We start from the raw sequence: 17,334 nt of genomic DNA, 5'->3' as shown, positions 1-17,334 counted from the left end.
CTGACTGTGAGAGCTGTGAGGCAGATTCACCTGAACAACTTCTCATGGCCAAAGATGCTGGTTCTGATGGCATGGAGGACCCGGGGCCCCTCCTGGTCCCCTCACCTCATCCTGGTGTGCAATAAATCACTGACCCAATGAGCCATGATGCTTGGAACAGCTCGTGTAAGTTGTCTGATTTCTGATTTCCTGCTGTGACCTGTGACACCCCCTATAATGTTCTTCCATGCCTGGGTATGGTCTGGGTGGAGAGGGCCCCAGGGCCCAGGGAGGGAGCCCATGTGTGTCTTTCATGCACTCTGGCCTCCTTGCCTCCGCAAACTTGCCTCCCAGGGAGAGAGCCCTAGGCCTGCAACCATGCCCGTGACAGGTGTGCGTGTGCCTGGTGGCTGGGTGGCCAGTGGGCTTTGGGGTCAGTCAAGCTTGGGTTCTAACTTGAGTATGGCCCTTCTAAGCTGTATGGTCTTGGATTCATCACTTCTCTCTGAGCCTTCATGTGCTCATAAAAATGACACTAACTAACCACCTCTGCCCCCAAGGTACTCCGTACAGTGCCCACCGAGTGGCCAGATCCCAGGACATGGGAGGGGTCAGCCCCCATGTGTCCCTGAGCAGGCCCAGCCCCCCTCCTTACGTCACTGTTCCCTATTTGTGAAATGGGGCTGAGTTGGCTGCAGCAGGGATCCCAGTAGGGGAGGTGCACACGTGGCGTCTCTGGGGGAAGGAAGAGAGTGGGAGGGGTGAGCTGTTGGTTCCCCATTGGTCTGGGTCAGGCTTTCCGGGGTGGCCCCCCCAGCACGCAGGCACACGCACACCTGCGCCCAAACCACAGCCCAGGCTCACTGAGCCAGAGCCACTGACCATGAGGCTGTCACTGCGCCTGCTACTGCTGCTGGGAGCCTGGGCCATCGCAGGGGGCTTCAGGGACAGGGCCCCACTCACAGCCACGGCCCCACAGCTGGACGACGAGGAGAAGTACTCAGCTCATATGCCTGCTCACCTGCGGTGTGACTCCTGCAGGGCAGTGGTCTACCAGGTGAGTACCCCCCCTGCAGTTCCCCTGCCCCTGTCCACGTCCCTCCTGAAGCCACGCCCCTCCATCGGCCTCAGATTCTACCACTGGCCTTTGATTTCCAAGCCCCCACCCCTGGGCCCTGAGCTAGACTCAGCTTTCCGTGACATTGCCATCTGCACCTTACCCAAACCACCATGCCTCAGTTTACCCATCTCTCAGCCCAACAGAGAGCAAATAATCTGGGACACCCCACAGTATCTCGAGACCCCAGGGAGTCACCCGCTTGTCCTCTCTGACTCCTCCCTTTCCAGGCTTATTCTCCGGCCTGGACTCCTTCTCTGGCTGGCAAGCCCTGGTGTATATGTACGTGTGTGCACATGGGTTGAGGGCATGAATATATGAGTCTGTGTGGTCTCGAGTTCACACAGAAACCTGTCAAGCATGCCTGAGTACCTCTGTGGGGGGAGGGAAGCCTATGAGTACACGTGTCACTGAAGACTGGGCTCTGTTTTGTTTTTTTTGGTTTTTTTCCTTTCCTTGTTCTTATGGTTTAAAATAGCATGGCTGATGGGCAGGTGTGCCCTGGGGAAGGAGCTCCAGTGTTCAGGCCTACCTTCACACCTCAGCATTTCCTACCCACCCACCCCACCCCAGGGAGGTGGATCCTACGTCAGCAGACCCAGTCCCAACTTTCAGAACCTGGGGGAGGGCCCAAAAGTCTCCCTTGGCACCTCACTCTCTCCCGGAGACCCAGTCTTCTGTCTGACCCTCCGCCGCCATTGAGCAGTCCCGAAGCCTTGGGTCTCAGCCCCTCCTTGTTCTAGATGTGGCAACATTTGGCAAAGGCAGAGGCCAAGCTTCACACCCCAGGCTCAGGGGGACAGCGGCGGGAGCTGAGCGAGTCAGTATACACAGACGTCCTGGACCAGAGCTGCACCCAGACCTGGCAGGGGTGAGTCAAGAATCTGGCCCCTAGGACCCTCCTCTAGGGGTAGGGCTGATGGGTAGAGGTTCCCACTCTCCCACTCACACCAGACACACAATCCACTAGGGCTTTGGTCCAAGGGAGGGGGCTGGCTGGGATGAAATCTGAGGTCTGGAGCTGGGGGCAAGTAGAATGCTACATGGCCAGGGGACAAGGTTGCTGTGTGACCTTGGGACAGGGGCTTTCCCTCTCTGGTTCTCAGTTTTCCAACAGGGAGGATCAGAATCTGCATTCTGAATTCAGCAAATGCCCCGTGTGCCTGGCTTCATGTGGGGATGTATCCCTTGCTGGCAGGGCTCCCACTAATGCTGTCTCCCTCTCCTTCCTACTGTTTCCAGCTATGGGGTCCGAGAAGTGAACCAGGTGAAACGTCTCACAGGCCCAGGACTCAGCAAGGGGCCAGAGCCAAGCATCAGCGTGATGATCACAGGGGGCCCCTGGCCCACCAGGTGATGACAGGGGTGTGGGAGTAGGATGGAGACCTTGGAGCCGTGATCAGCCCCCTGAGGGGCAGGCAGGGTCTGAGGCTCCTGTTGGGCTCCCCTAGGCTCTCCACGACATGTTTCCACTACCTGGGGGAGTTTGGAGAAGACCAGATCTACAAAGCCCACCAACAAGGCCAAGGGGCTCTGGAGGCATTGCTGTGTGGAGGACCCCAAGGGGCCTGCTCGGAAGAGGCGACTGTCACAAGGACAGAGCTCTAGTCGGGGGTGTCGGGGGTGGGGTGGGGGTAGGCCTTCCCTTCTGGACTAAAATAAAACCCAGTGACCTCGATTTCTTCATTCTCTCTCTCTGCAAAAAGTGGTTGTGGGCTGGGAGGACAGACATTGGCATTTCTGCTAATGTTGTACCTAGAGAGAGCCAAATACACTTACTTCCCACCAGTCTCCCAGAGGTAGGTGAGATGTGTCATGGGTTGAAATGTGAGCGAGCTGTCAAAGGCATATGGGACTGTGGTGAAACCCCAAATCCACCAAGAGAGAAAAACCAAGGAAAACTCCATGAGCAGACTACCTTGTAGACACGCCTACTCAGCCACTGCAAGCTATCTGGGCCCCTTCCTGAACATTAGTCTAACTGGGTCTATTCCCAGCAGCTGCTCAATTTCTGGCCTCTACCTCTGACCCCAGCTGACAGGGTTGGGCCCTAGGTGTCTGCCTGGGACTGGGTAGGGCAGGGTTCCTGGAACAGCTGGATTCAGTATCTTGGCTCTCAGTCCTGCTTTCCCAGAAGTTCTTTTGACCTGGGACCTTTCCTTAGCAATGGAGGAAAGCACCCCACCTGAGCCCCACCTGAGAACGGGAGCCTGTGGGCAGGCCACGCTCTAACTTGTCGCTTCCTTGGTGAGTATCTCCCTGATCTGCTGAAGGTGGACAGACCTGGCACGTGGACAGAACAGATACTCGAATCCCCAGCTGACAGACACTGAAACTGAGGCTTAGAAAATAAAAGAGGGGCATCTGGGTGGCTTAGACAGTTAAGCATCCGACTCTTGATCTAGGCTCAGGTCATGATCTCGGGGTTGTGAGCTCGAGCCCCAAGATAGACTCGGCGCTGAGGGCGGAGTCTGCTTAAGATTCTCTCCCTCTCCCTCTGTGCCCCCCCACTTGCGAGCGTGTGTGCTCTCTCTCTCTAAACTGATAAGAGCAGATGCTACACTTGATCTTAGCCAAAAGGCCGAGAAGCGATGTGCTCTTTCTCTCTAAAAAAAAAAAGGAAGGAAGAAAGAAAGAAAGAGAGAAAGAAAGAAAAGAAAAGAGGTGCTCAGGCCAAGTCCCAGGCTGAGTAGCGGCAGGGCTGGGAGGGGACTCAGATTCTGGGGGTGGGGGCAGGTTGTTGCTGGAGAAATAGGGGTGCTCCAGGCAGGCCCTGACCCCTCCAATGTCCATGAGCTGTACTGAAGCCTGGCCCCTACATTCCATTACTTGGTCCCTACCTGCCAGAGGCCCCTCCTCCCTGGCCTTCAACCCAGGAGAGAACCCCTCGTCTTCGGGAAGAGAGCCAGGGCCCAAGGAACCCAGTGAGCTCAGTAGTATTGGGTGTGGAGATGGGAGCGTGTGACACGGACCTGTGTGGCTCTGTGTTTATATGGAGTGATTTAGACACACTCTGCAGCACAGTCTGGGTGTTGTAGGTCCATTTGTTTGTGCATCTGAAACCATGTGCAACGTAGCTGCCCCATCTCTATGTGGATGGCATATGGTTTGGGTTGAATTGAATGTCCATGGGACTGTGCACATAAGTGTAAGGGGTGGAGCTCAGACCCCTGGGGAGTACTGGGGTGGAGAGGGGTGGGGAGGCAAATGCTAAGGAGCAGTTCCGAAGCTTCGAACTGGTCAGACAACTTTGGGACACCCCGGAGCAGGAGCCAAGGAAGTAGAGCAGGAGATAGGCAGACAGGAGACAAGCTGGAGGTTGGACAGGCGGACGGACGCACGGCTGTAGCATGAAACTCCTGCCCAGCTGGAGAGCCCGGCTGCCTGTGGGCCCTTGGAGCAGGGCCTGGCCGTGGGCCCAACAACCGAGAAGTAGGTGGGCCCTGGGGGGCTGGGCCTGGGGCAGCACAGAGGGGAGCAGAACCAGGAACCTTAGGCCTAATCCTCACCAGCTGAGGAGCCCCAGCTCCTCGGAACCTCCCCAGGCCCCTTTAGCCAGCTCTGGGCCCCATGGCCAGGCCAGAGGGCCTGCCCGGAGGAAAAGACAGGCTGAGTCCAGGGCAGGCTTCAGCGGCTGTAGGACAGGCACTCACACAGGGCCCTGTGCTTAGAAAAGTTTGGTTTGATCTGGTTTAATACTCTGTTGTTGCTGTATCAAAATTCATAATACTAAACAACAAAAAAAATCCGTAATACTTTTGGAATGGGGGCCCCAAATTTTCATTGTGCACTGGGTCCTGCAGATTATGTAGCCAGTCCTGATGTGGGGCGGGGGGCTGGGGGTGGAGGAGATCGTTGTCCTGACACAGGGAACAGGCAAGGTGGGCCAGCCTGGGCAGCTTCTCCTGCAGCAGCCCCTCTGTTTTGTGCCTCTGTGACACTGAGGGTACTTGGCCATGTGGGAAAGGCAGCCCTTTATTGAATCTATTGGCTGTTTATAGCATGCACTCAGGAGTTCAGGCTAACCTGCGTTTTTGGAATGATGTTCTAAAATCTTGCTACCTATATGGCCTCGGTCAGATCACATCTCCTAGATCTGTTTCCTCAGCAGTAGTTACCACCGCCTAAGGCCTGGGGTAAGCACGGGAATACATAGCAGTTGCTGGGCATGCAGTCATCCCTCATTAAGGAGAGTGACTTTGATGAGGATAATGATTAACTTGTTATTAAAAAGTGGGGAAGAGTCTCATTCAGAGTGTGATCTATTAAGGGCCACTGCCATTCTCTTCCCCGTCACCCGGGGCTTGGTGTCTGTCGTCACCTCCACCCTGGCCCTCTCTTGGAAACAAGACCAGGTCCCATGCCGGGCTCAGGCGCAGGCAGGGAAGGGCGCATGCTCGGGAGGGAAATGTGACCGAGGCTCAGGTGGCCTTTACCACTCGGGCCGGAGTTAATACGTTACCTCTGCCCAGGTCTGCCTTTCGCAATCAGGGCTGTGGATCTGGTTACAGATTTACTTCGAACAATGTCTGATGTGTGGACTAAAGTCCTCCTTGGCCTTTGTAAAGCCAACCCCTCTTTTCCTCAGGAACCGCTCACACCTGTGCCCCAAAGATGAGGGCCCAGGAGAACCTGGAGGGCCAGACACAGGTGCTGGGGAATGGGTGGGAGCTGGGTGGGGGCAGGGTTGGGTGGGGGCTAGAGGGCCTGCTCATGTCTTCCCCCTGGGAAGGCAGAAACACAAGTTCTAATGAACTTGATTGAAAGTGACTATCCCAGGCTGAAAGTAGCGACTGGGGGATGGGGTGTGGGTGGCAGTGAGGGTGCAGTTGTCAGCTTTGGGACTGGCTGACTCCAGCCTGAGGGTCAGCAGGGACCACCTACCCCACCCCCAGGGCAACCCCAAGGAACCCCAAGTGGCAAGGGTAGGACCAGAGTGTGCCCAAGAGGGCCTGTCCACGGACTTCAGCCCTCTTGGCCCCCCTCCTGTTGCCCCTTGGGGCCTTCTGACTTAGGGGCCCATCCCCTTGGCCAGAATGCCTCAGTCCCAAGGCCTCCAGGAGCCAGCACAGAGGACTCATCCCTGCACAAAGGAATGTGAGGAGGGAGCCAGGGGTGGCCAGACCGAGAGACAGCTGGGTGGATGAACCGGGAGGGAAGGTGGGGCTCAGACACCGTTGTGAGGATCTGACAGGCCACTCAGGCCATTTGATTGCTTCTGGGGCAGAATGCACTTGGTTGGTGCCCATCACTCCACCCTGAGTTACTTCTCTCTGCTGCCCTAGCAGGAGTCCCTGGGCTCCGCAGGGAACTCCACAAGGGATCCCACGGTGTCCCTGCCCAGAGAGCCCACGTTTGACATGTTGTACAAGATTGAGGATGTGCCACCCTGGTACCTGTGTATTCTGCTGGGCTTCCAGGTGGGTTTCCCTGCAGGGCCTCCCCACCCCCACTCTGCATGCTCCCCAGGATCCCACCCCCCTTCCTAGCCAACAAGTTTATCTTGGGTAACAGGAAGAGAAACCTAAGGTCAACAACAGTGACTGTCATGGAGCTGGGGTGGGAGGGGGCGTCTGATGGGGCCTGAGAGATCATCCCCGGGAATATGTGTCACCTGCCAGGCAGAATGTCAGTCACAGGGAAAGGACCCACTCCACAGAAGCCACAGGAAGAACTTGGGGGCAGATTAGTGCCCCAAAGAGAGAGGTGAACAGTAGCTCTCTGGGACTCCCTTGTGCGAGTATCAGGCCTGGGTGAGCACCCTGCCAGGGGCAGCAGGGTTTCAGGCCCCCTGAGGCAGGCATGAGGATCGTTAGGGTGTCCCTGTTTGCCTGTGAGCCGCCTCACGCCCTCCCCCCCGACCCCTAGCATTATTTGACATGCTTCAGTGGCACCATCGCTGTGCCCTTCCTTCTGGCTGAGGCGCTGTGCGTGGGCCGGGACCAGCACATGGTCAGCCAGCTCATCGGTACCATCTTCACCTGCGTGGGCATCACCACCCTCATCCAGAGCACACTGGGAATCCGGTGAGCTGCCTGCCCCCACCTGTGAGCCACACCACAGGACCAGGTGGTTTCTCCGAGGGCGCTTCTGGGGAGGGGGGAGCTGCTATCTTCCCCCACCTGCTACTCCTACTCCCAAGCCAGCCTTAGAGCCAGGCAGCTGGGATCCTACCTTGGGCCCCTGAGGCTCCCCAAAGACAAGGAGTCGGTGGGTTTAAGGGAATGTACCCTTAGCTGGGCTCTCCCCCTGTTAGGCCCTACTCTGAGTAATCAGAATCACCCACTCCCGGCTTTTAGGCTGTGTGTGAGCTTCTTCAACGGCCCATCCTCCTGGGGGCCCCCTGCCCCCGAGCACACAGCTCAAGGCTTGGGTGGCCAAAAAACGGTTGTGTGGTGGGAGGATGGAGGAAGGTTGTGAGTGGAGCTTGGATGCAAGAGCTGAGCTGTCTACTTCCTTGCACGGGGCTCCTCACAGTGCAGGAGCTGGGGCTGAGAAGGAAAGGGGGGAAGATTGTGAGGCAGGGACTCTATTTGTTTTCTTCCTTGGGCCCCCCAAATTCATGGAGTCCTGCCTGGGGCTGCAGTGACTTCTCTTAGCTCTGCCCTGTCCCTTGTCCCTCTGTTTCTCTGCCTCTGGGTGTGATTCTGTCTCCTTCTCTTGGTGCCCTCTGTCTCCATCTCTCCTGTCTCTGTGTCCCTGCCCACCCCTGACCCCACCCCTGCCGCTCTGTGCCTCTTCTTCCAGGCTGCCGCTGTTCCAGGCCAGCGCCTTTGCATTTCTGGTCCCAGCCAAAGCCATCCTGGCCCTGGAGAGATGGAAATGCCCCCCAGAAGGTGGGCACACTTCTGGGGGCTGTGCTGGAGAGGGGAAGCCCAGGAGCCTGGAAGTCTGGACAACTGTCCCAAGTCCAGACACTGGGGTGCATTCATGGCAGCATCTTCTCTTCCTCTCTGTCTCTGTTCCCTGGCCATGTGTGTGTCCCTGTCTCTGCTCCCAGAGGAGATCTACGGTAACTGGAGTCTTCCCCTGAACACGTCTCATATCTGGCACCCACGGATACGAGAGGTGGGCTTGCACCTGGGGTAGAAGAGACCTGGACTTAAGGAGGGGGCTAGATGGGAGGGGAGCCACTGCTGAGTTGGGGGATTCAAGGAGGCAGTCCAGGAGCTTTTTTTTTTTTTTTTAATGTAGAGGTGATAGACTCTACATAGGAACTTACAGCTGATCTTTGCTTTTCTAGGTCCAGGGTGCAATCATGGTGTCCAGCACAGTGGAGGTGGTGATCGGGCTGATGGGGCTGCCTGGGGCCCTGCTCAGCTACATAGGACCTCTCACGGTCACCCCCACTGTCTCCCTCATTGGCCTCTCTGTCTTCCAAGCTGCTGGTGACCGAGCTGGCTCCCACTGGGGCATCTCAGCTTGGTGAGCAGGCACCAGGCCTGATCCTTGCCCAGCCTCTGCTCTTTCACCCTCTTCATGTCCTGTCCCTAGCCCAGCCTACCAGCCATCTTTCCTTTGTGCCTCTGCCCCCAGTTCCATTCTCCTGATCGTCCTCTTCTCCCAGTACCTGCGTAACTTCACCTTCCTGCTGCCTGTCTACCGCTGCGGCAAGGGCCTGACTCTCTTCCGCATCCAGATCTTCAAGATGTTTCCAGTGAGGAGCTGACAGGCAGCTGGGGCTGGGACTAGGGCAGGGGCTGGACCTGTGTCCAGGGCAAAGGTTGGGGGCAGGTCCGGGACCCCAGAAGAGCTGGAGCCAGAGCACAGATAAGGTCCCAGTCAGGGGCTAGAGCAGGTATTGGGGCTCAGGCTTGAGCTCGGGCAGGGGTGAAGGCTGCAGCTGGGGTTGTGGCAGAGGCTGGGGCTGAGGTAGGGGCTGGTTGGCTGGACCAAGACCTCCAGGGCCCTCAGTGCTCCCCCCACCCCACCCCACTTCAGATTGTGCTGGCCATCATGACCGTGTGGCTACTCTGCTATGTCCTGACCCTGACGAATGTGCTGCCCTCAGACCCCACAGCTTACGGCTTCCAGGCACGGACGGACGCACGAGGGGAGATCATGGCTATTGCGCCCTGGATCCGCATCCCCTACCCCTGTGAGCCACCCCACTGGCCCCCTCTGCCTCCAGCTGAGACCATCTACAAGGCCCCCGATGATACCAATCCCGCTGACGATATAATTGGCATTACATGTACATTTCTAGTGTGCCAGGCAGAGTGTTTTCCTCAAAGCCTCACTCCAGCTTCACGACTCCAAGTGATCCCAAATATGCTCCCACAAGCGTAGAGCTCCTGCCCCAGCTCGAGGTCCCTTCACCCCCCCTCTCACCCCCACGAACTGCCTAGTCCCCTCCCTGGCCCACCCAGCGACATTGCATCCACGCTATCACGCCCCAATCCAGGTCAGTGGGGCCTGCCCACGGTGACTGCGGCTGCTGTCCTGGGAATGTTCAGTGCCACAGTGGCGGGCATCATTGAGTCCATCGGAGATTACTATGCTTGTGCCCGCCTGGCTGGCGCCCCACCCCCTCCAGTACATGCCATCAACAGGTATGGCCACCTGCCCTCTTCTGTATCGGATCTTCTCAGGGGCCACTCAGAAAGCAAATGTAGGGACAGGGTTGAGTCCCAAAGGTGTGGACTTGGACTGTCCAGACCTCGTTCTCCATACTTATGAAATGGGGATGCTCTCATCATTCAGTCTGAGTGTTTGAGTCGCTGAGATAATGAAGCCTAAGGGAAACTATGGTTGTTGACAGTCTTCAACATGCCTGGCCCTCCATGTGCATTCTCTTATGCAGTCTGCTAAGGACTCTGTGAGACAGGTACCCTTATCCCCATTTTACAGATGAGGAAATTGAAGCCCAGGGGCACTGGGACTAGCGCTTGGACGTGGGCTCTTGGCTCCCAGACTTACCTCTGGCCTGGAGTGGGGAGTACTAGGACAGAGAGTTGCAGCTTGCACAGTCCCCAAGAAGGCGAGCAGCCCACCTAGGGTGGGGGGGGACCCAAGCCAAGGCAGGGGCTGGACCAAGCCCCCAACGCGCCCTTTCCTTACAGGGGCATCTTCACCGAAGGCATCTGCTGCATTATCGCAGGGCTGTTGGGCACAGGCAACGGGTCCACCTCGTCGAGCCCCAACATCGGCGTTCTGGGGATTACCAAGGTGCCACAAGCCAGAGCCGCACAAAGCCCCACCTCCATTCCTCGGGCCGCAGCCACACCCCGTCTCTGAATGGTCCTACCCCGCAAGGAGCCCGGGCTCCTTTGTGCTCGCTTTCGTAACAGGGCCCCCCGCCGCCCAGCTCCGCTCCCAGGGCCTAACCCCGCCCCCCTCCCGGCTCCCCTGCAGGTAGGCAGCCGGCGCGTGGTGCAGTATGGTGCGGGCATCATGCTAGTGCTGGGCACGATTGGCAAGTTCACCGCCCTTTTTGCTTCGCTCCCTGACCCCATATTGGGAGGCATGTTCTGCACCCTTTTCGGTGAGTGCCGCGTGCGGGCCGGGGGTGTCCGTGCGGTCTGGGAGTGGTGGAGCCCGCCCTGCCCGCGCGGCAGCTCCAGCGGTTAACCCTGCGCCCTCAGGCATGATTACGGCTGTGGGGCTGTCCAACCTGCAGTTCGTGGACATGAACTCCTCCCGCAACCTGTTCGTGCTCGGATTTTCCATGTTCTTCGGGCTCACGCTGCCCAATTACCTGGAGTCCAACCCCGGCGCCATCAACACAGGTACCTCCGCGAGTCCGAATGTCCGGGGCTGGGGGATGCGTGGTGGGCTCTGGGCACGGCTCCCTCCCTCAAAGGCACCCTACAACTGAGCCACAAATCCTGGCCAACTTTGGGTGTGAAGCAGAAGCGGAGAAGCGAATTAGCAGCTGTCCTTGACGGAGACACTTTTTAGGGACAGGCGTGGAGCTTTACATGTGCTCATTTAACATGCACAACAGCGTCCAGAGACAGATACTACTGTCCTCTCCACAGAGGAGGAAAGTGAGGCTCAGGGAAGTTAAATGATGTGTCCCAAGACAAAACAACTGGGATTATAGGTGTGAACGTTGGGATTTGTACCGTTTCATCACCATGCTTGCTCAAAGAAGTCAGCAAGCTGCACAAGTGGGAACAAAGTCCCTGGGCTCTGTCTCCAAACCCCACCAAGATGCCCATCGGCCCTTGGCCTATTCCACAGGCATTCCTGAAGTGGACCAGATTCTGACGGTGCTGCTGACCACAGAGATGTTCGTGGGTGGGTGTCTCGCTTTCATACTGGACAACACAGTGCCAGGTATGGGTCAGCCCCGGGAGGGGCACACAGGACTAGGCTGGGCTCATCTGCACTCTGACAGATGGCCCCTCGACCAGAAGTGTGGCCAGCACCCAGGCAATGCAGGCCCTGCAAGGAGAAGCAGGGACACTTGGGCTGGCGGAGTGCCCACTGGCTGGAGAGACACTGGTGGGACAGAGGCACAGACATGCCCTATAGGGCTTGAAGAGCGTGGGTCTAGGGGAGTCTTTCCCAGGCCCTGTGGGTTGTTTCCTCTCCATTTCTTGATAGCCACCAAGTGGAAGGGTGCCTCTGGGAGCCTTTGCTTTCTTCCATTAGGCCAGATACAAATGAAGCGGTAGTTTGGGTGGCAAAACCCACTCCAAATACGCCAGCAACCTGTCACACTTGACTACTAGGAGAGCCCCTAACATTCTCTTTGGAATCGGGGTTTTTTGCAGGGATTGTGGAGGATACTTAGCGTGGGCCCCTGAGAACGCTCCTGGCCCATGTTCAGGTGCCCTGTAAAATATAAAAACTAAATGCCACCAGTTGTATTAACGAGTAACGAGTTTTTCATGTTCTAATGAGTAACAAGCATAGTTAACATTTACCAAACATTTACTGTGGGTCTGGAATGAAACTTTAGGTCTCGCGTTAATTCTCAAAAACTATCCTGTTAGGCAGAGACTGTCAACACCATTTCACAAGGAGACAGAATTAGAGAGGTTAAGTGACTCACCGAAGTTCACATTTGCATATTTAAAAGGTTGCAAATCTGAGATTTTAACGAAGTCCATTGGATGCAGTCTATGGCTTGTGTCCCAGCCACTGCACCATACGGCCTCTGTTGGAGGGTTTCAGGGGACCTGGAAGATCAGGGAAAACTCTGTGGGGGCAGAGGTTAAAGATTGCATCAGTCCAGGGAGAGGAGGGATGGGAGTACCAGGATGATGGCCCTCCATTCCCCACCACTTACCAGCCTAAACGCAGCTGCAGGGCTGGAGCATGGGCAGGAAGGGCCTAGGTACCAGGGCCCTTTTTTTTTTTTTTTTTAAAGATTTTATGTGTTTGACAGAGAGAGACACGGCGAGAGAGGGAACACAAGCAGGGGGAGTGGGAGAGGGAAAGCAGGCTTCCCGTGGAGCAGGGAGCCCGACGTAGGGCTCAATCCCAAGATCCTGGGTTCACGACCTGAGCCGAAGGCAGACGCTTAACGACTGAGCCACCCAGGCGACCTGCCAGGGCCCTTTTAGGGATTTTAGCATAAGATGACATGAGAACTCTTGGTAGCAGCTACCCCATGGACTAATGGGAGGTACCTGCCCTTCCCCAGTGAGAGGAACCCAGGCTGCGGACCAGAGACAAGGACGTGGCAGTCTCAATGCTCAGGGAATCGGGGAAAATGGAAGGCATCAGGTGGACAGCTGTATACAGAGGGGCTTCTTTGTGATCTAGATAGCTGGATTAAGCTACCCAGATGTTAAGAGCCTTACTGCTTTACTGAGTTCTTCACATCTCCATCCTTCAACGCAACAGCCTATCAGCAACCATCTCTGCCAAGGATCATGTATGTTGTGCCACATAATCTTCAGTAGTCCTTCAATGTGCATGGATGAGAAATCTGAAGCTCAGAGCGGTCAAGTAACTTGCCTAAGGTCACCCAACCTGAATTCACACCCAGGTCTGGCTAAATCAGAAGCCAGTCCTTAATCATGGAATCACACTTTCTTCTGTGTGATGGGCATTTTACTGATGGGCTGCTTTGCTTTTGCCCTTTCCCCATCTACAGCCCAAACTTAGAAAAATTACTCCTAGGAAAGGCAGGATGTGTGTTACGACTGTCTTTTGTAGGACGGTTAAAAAAAATCACAATATTCTTAGATTTTAACCAGAGAAAAACAAAACCACTCAGTTTCTATTTCTGTGACTTTTGGATCACAAATTAGTTCAGCAAATGCTAGTGGGGCTAGTGGAAACCTCTTTCCACTAGATTTACACTCCCAACAATCTTCTTTCACCCCAGCCCTCTTGTGAAAACCCCAGACCTGGGTACCTGGGTGGCTCAGTCAGTTAAGCGACTGCCTTCGGCTCAGATCATGATTCCAGGGTCCTGGGATCGAGTCCCACATCAGGCTCCCTGCTCCGCGGGGAGCCTGCTTCTCCCTCTCCCACTCCCCCTGCTTGTGTTACCTCTCTCGCTGTCTCTGTCAAATAAAATTTAAAAAGAAAAAAAAAAAAAACACCCAAGACCTCATGCACCCCTCCCCCACCTGAGGGAGCATTCCCCTAGATGTAAATAATCTTTTGTGTATCCACACTACCAACAAAGACTTTACTTGGCTTGACTTTCTGAGGTTTATGTTATAAAAATGAGTTTATTTCCCAAATATGGAATCCTAATATTGAATAGTAATACTGATTATAGTGTCTTTTTTTTTATAAATTCCAGACTTTTTTTTTTATATAGATTTTATTTGACAGAGAGAGACACAGCGAGAGAGGGAACACAAGCAGGGGGAGTGGGAGAGGGAGAAGCAGGCTTCCCGCTGAGCAGGGAGCCTGACGCGGGGCTCAATCCCAGGACCCTGGGATCATGACCCTAGCCAAAGGCAGGCGCTTAACGACTGAGCCACCCAGGCACCCCTATAGTGTTTCTAAATAGCCCTCCCTGCCCCCAGTGCAGACTGGGCACTGTTGGTCCTCATCAGCTTAGCACATGCTAGGCCCATACTAAAGATGTAAGTTGACAATTACTTAACCTTTCTGCCTATTTCTTCATCATAAAAATGTGTATGTTAGTGCCTATATGCCTTCCACAGGTATGTTTTGAAGAAATGAGATAATTTTTTGATTTTTTTAATTAATGAAATTAAAGTCCTTAGCACAGAGACTGGCAACTATAGATACACAATAGATACTAATTATAACCAGTATCTTTTAGGGTTTCCTAGAGCTCTGGCCAAGTTAAACGCCGAGAAATCATGGATTCAGTAACCTTTCAGTCCCAGAAAATACTTGAGAATGAAGACAATGGATTCCAGAAATCTGTCTCAGGACTAGGTTATGGAGGTATGGAGGGGAGGTAGTGGAGGGCTGCTGGTCTTGATAACCTCACTGTCCTATTTCAGGGAGCCCAGAGGAACGAGGTCTGATACAGTGGAAAGCTGGGGCCCATGCCAACAGCGAGATGTCTACCAGTCTCAAGAGCTATGACTTCCCCATTGGGATGAGCATGGTAAAAAGGATTGCCTTTCTGAAATACATTCCTATTTGCCCCGTCTTCAAAGGATTTTCTTCAAGGTCGAAAACCCAGCTTCCAGGTCCAGAAGACACTCCAGAAAATATACAAACTGGATCTGCATGCACCAAAGTCTGAAAAATTACTCCTAGGAAAGGTAGGACGTGTGTTAAGACTGCCTTTTGTAGGAGGGTTGAAAAAAAATCACAATATTCTTATATTTTAACCAAAGAAAAACAAAACCACTCAGTTTCTATTTTTGTGACCTATTTGATTGTCTTCAAGGGAAAGGTAGACTGGGTAAAAAGTCAAAGTATGGATTTTGAGTGGAATTTCTTAAGCTATTTCATAATGAGAAGAGAACTTTCCAACTGGTGTGGGTCACTAGGAGGTTACAAGTATGCTGACATATTGACCCCTTCGGCCTTCTGAGTAGGCAGGAAATGGGTCAACTGTAGCCCATGAGCCATAAACTCTAGCCACAGGTAGCCCCATCAGTGTACTCCAATATGCTAAAAAAACCACAAAAAACAAAAAACACCAAAAAACCCACAACACTTTATGACATGAAATAGGTTAATACACTGCACAAGAACAGGGAAATTTCTCTCATATATGCTGCTTTGTTTCAGTAGTGGTAACATAAAAATCCCTAAAATCAAAACAGGATGACTTCAATTACCCTAAAACTATGCTGCATAGGCCTGATGGGATGATCTGTTCAAAGGACTTCAAAATAGAATAGCTGATGCTCTGAAACTTTCCATCTCTACCTCTAATGCAGATGCCTGACTCTCCAGTTAAACAGCTAAGTAGTTTTAATATGCGGTTTCCCTGACAATCAAGAAAAGTTCCAACAAAATGAGAGCTAAGCCTAGAACACTCCTCTCTTAGTAAAAACAATTACTTAAACAGAATTTTCTATGTGCCAGGGGCTCTCTTAAGTGCTTGATGTGTATTAATTAATCACACAATCCTGAGACAGTTATTACTGCCATTTTATTTTTATTTATTTTTGTTTTAAAATAATTTTTTTAAAGATTTTATTTATGAGAGAGTACAAGCAGGGGGAGGGGCAGAGGGAGAAGCAGACTCCCCACTGAGCAGGAAGCCTGATGTGGGGCTCAATCCCAGGAACCCGAGATCATGACCTGAGCCAAAGGCAGATGCCTAACCAACCGAGCCACCCAGGTGCCTCTTTAATTTTTTTTTTAGTAATCTCTACACCCTGAGCATGGGGCTCAAACTCACAACTCTGAGATCAAGAGTCACATGCTCTTCCAAATGAGCCAGCCAGGTGCCCCTGTTAATACTACCATTTTAAACAGGTGGAAACTAAGGCACAGAAAGGTTAAGTGATTTGTCCATGATCACTGGATTCACATCCAGGAAGTCTGGCTAGTCTTTGCTCTTATCATTAGGTTACAGTGCCTCTCTAATTCAAGTTTATAATCTTCCAGTTACATTGCACTATGGTAATTTGGCAGTATGTGGAAATGAACCCATTTGCCCCATCTGAGCTTGAGAGAGAGAGGATCTGTAAGCCTTATACATCTGGCAGCCTGCTGTGCCACCTGTGGTACTTAGCTGTTAAAGACTGAGGGGACTGGCTGTATCATGGCTCCAAAAAGAAAGCAAGCCAGGGGCGCCTGGGTGGCTCAGTTGTTAAGCGTCTGCCTTTCAGGTCATGGTCCCAGGGTCCTGGGATCAAGCCCCACATCGGGCTCCCTGCTCGGCAGGAAGCCTGCTTCTCCCTCTCCCACTCCCCCTGCTTGTGTTCCCTCTCTCTCTCTGTCAAATAAATAAATAAATAAATAAATAAATAAAATCTTTAAAACAAAAGAAAGTCAAGTAGGATTATCTCTGCTTCAGAGTTTCTTAAAGATCTGCTTGTGTTCCCTCTTCTCACTGTGTCTCTCTGTCAAACAATAAAATCTTAAAAAAAAAAAAAAAAGGCTTAAAGATCTACCTATTTTGGGTTGCCCTGGCTGGCTCTGTCAGAACATGCAACTCTTGATCTCGGGGTCGTCAGTTTGAGCCCATGGGGATCAAGAGACGCATGCTCTACTGACTGAGCCAGCCAGGCACCCCAAGATTAGTAAAAACAACAACAAAAAACCTGTTTAGTTTGTCTTTTAATGGAGCTATTAAAAAACACTGGGGCACCTGGGCACACCAAAGGACTATCCCCCAACCCCCGCCCCTGGATAATGTGAGCCAGAACAGACTACATGGCCTTTTTAATTTTGAGCCCAACAAACTCAAGAAAAGCAGAGGGCATTATCAACAACTGAGTAGGGCCATGAGGCAGAACTGTAGTATGTAGAACCAGAGAATTGCTATATGGTTGACAACCTATCCCAAAATAAAGATTAGCCACGAACATATTATAAATAAGCTCGTGAGGGGAAAATAGAGATGGTCCAGGTGAATCAAAATAGCAAACCATTCCAATCAGACCAGCAATGGCTTATCAAGGGCAGAAGCCAAAAGCGATTATACTAGAGTAAGGTTACCATTATACTGGTCAGCCAGAAAGTTTCTTAACATGGATATCTACAACTGCCCTGACACTGACTGCTGCCTGAGGCAATCAAGGTGGGTTACAGAAGGGGATACAGGGTTTATTTTACTGCTGTATTCTGGACAGATACATGCATAGTGACATACTTGACACTAATAAAGCCTGCTCTCTCAGCAAATCTTGCCAGCAGGGTTGTCCTGAAGTACTGAGCCC

The 17,334-nt window shown here is 53.3% G+C and overlaps 2 protein-coding genes and 1 pseudogene across 2 annotated transcripts; 2 read left to right on the top strand and 1 right to left on the bottom strand.

Annotated features, from left to right (window-relative positions):
• Nucleotides 1-842: 842 nt before the first annotated feature.
• On the top strand, nucleotides 843-2,704 carry MZB1 (marginal zone B and B1 cell specific protein). The gene is made up of 4 exons (XM_035014269.1): nucleotides 843-1,036; nucleotides 1,840-1,967; nucleotides 2,339-2,449; nucleotides 2,548-2,704. Exons 1-4 carry the CDS (start codon nucleotides 863-865, stop codon nucleotides 2,702-2,704), a joined length of 570 nt encoding a protein of 189 aa, XP_034870160.1. The 5' UTR covers nucleotides 843-862.
• Nucleotides 2,705-3,572: 868 nt separating this feature from the next.
• On the bottom strand, nucleotides 3,573-3,689 carry LOC118017248 (annotated as a pseudogene).
• A 1,899-nt stretch (nucleotides 3,690-5,588) lies between these two features.
• SLC23A1 (solute carrier family 23 member 1) lies at nucleotides 5,589-14,735 on the top strand. The gene is made up of 14 exons (XM_035014258.1): nucleotides 5,589-5,746; nucleotides 6,382-6,516; nucleotides 6,965-7,122; nucleotides 7,844-7,932; nucleotides 8,097-8,164; nucleotides 8,340-8,521; nucleotides 8,633-8,753; nucleotides 9,038-9,194; nucleotides 9,501-9,648; nucleotides 10,159-10,264; nucleotides 10,451-10,580; nucleotides 10,681-10,824; nucleotides 11,282-11,377; nucleotides 14,488-14,735. The coding sequence occupies exons 1-14, from the start codon at nucleotides 5,711-5,713 to the stop codon at nucleotides 14,733-14,735; spliced, it is 1,818 nt and encodes a 605-aa protein (XP_034870149.1). The 5' UTR covers nucleotides 5,589-5,710.
• Nucleotides 14,736-17,334: the final 2,599 nt, after the last annotated feature.

Source organism: Mirounga leonina, unplaced genomic scaffold, assembly GCF_011800145.1.
Source record: "Mirounga leonina isolate KUSES-001 unplaced genomic scaffold, KU_Mleo_1.0 Mir_168, whole genome shotgun sequence".
NCBI classification, from domain to species: domain Eukaryota; kingdom Metazoa; phylum Chordata; class Mammalia; order Carnivora; family Phocidae; genus Mirounga; species Mirounga leonina.
The sequence above is the reverse complement of the archived record's forward strand: the minus strand, read 5'-3'. Positions and strand labels throughout refer to the sequence as shown.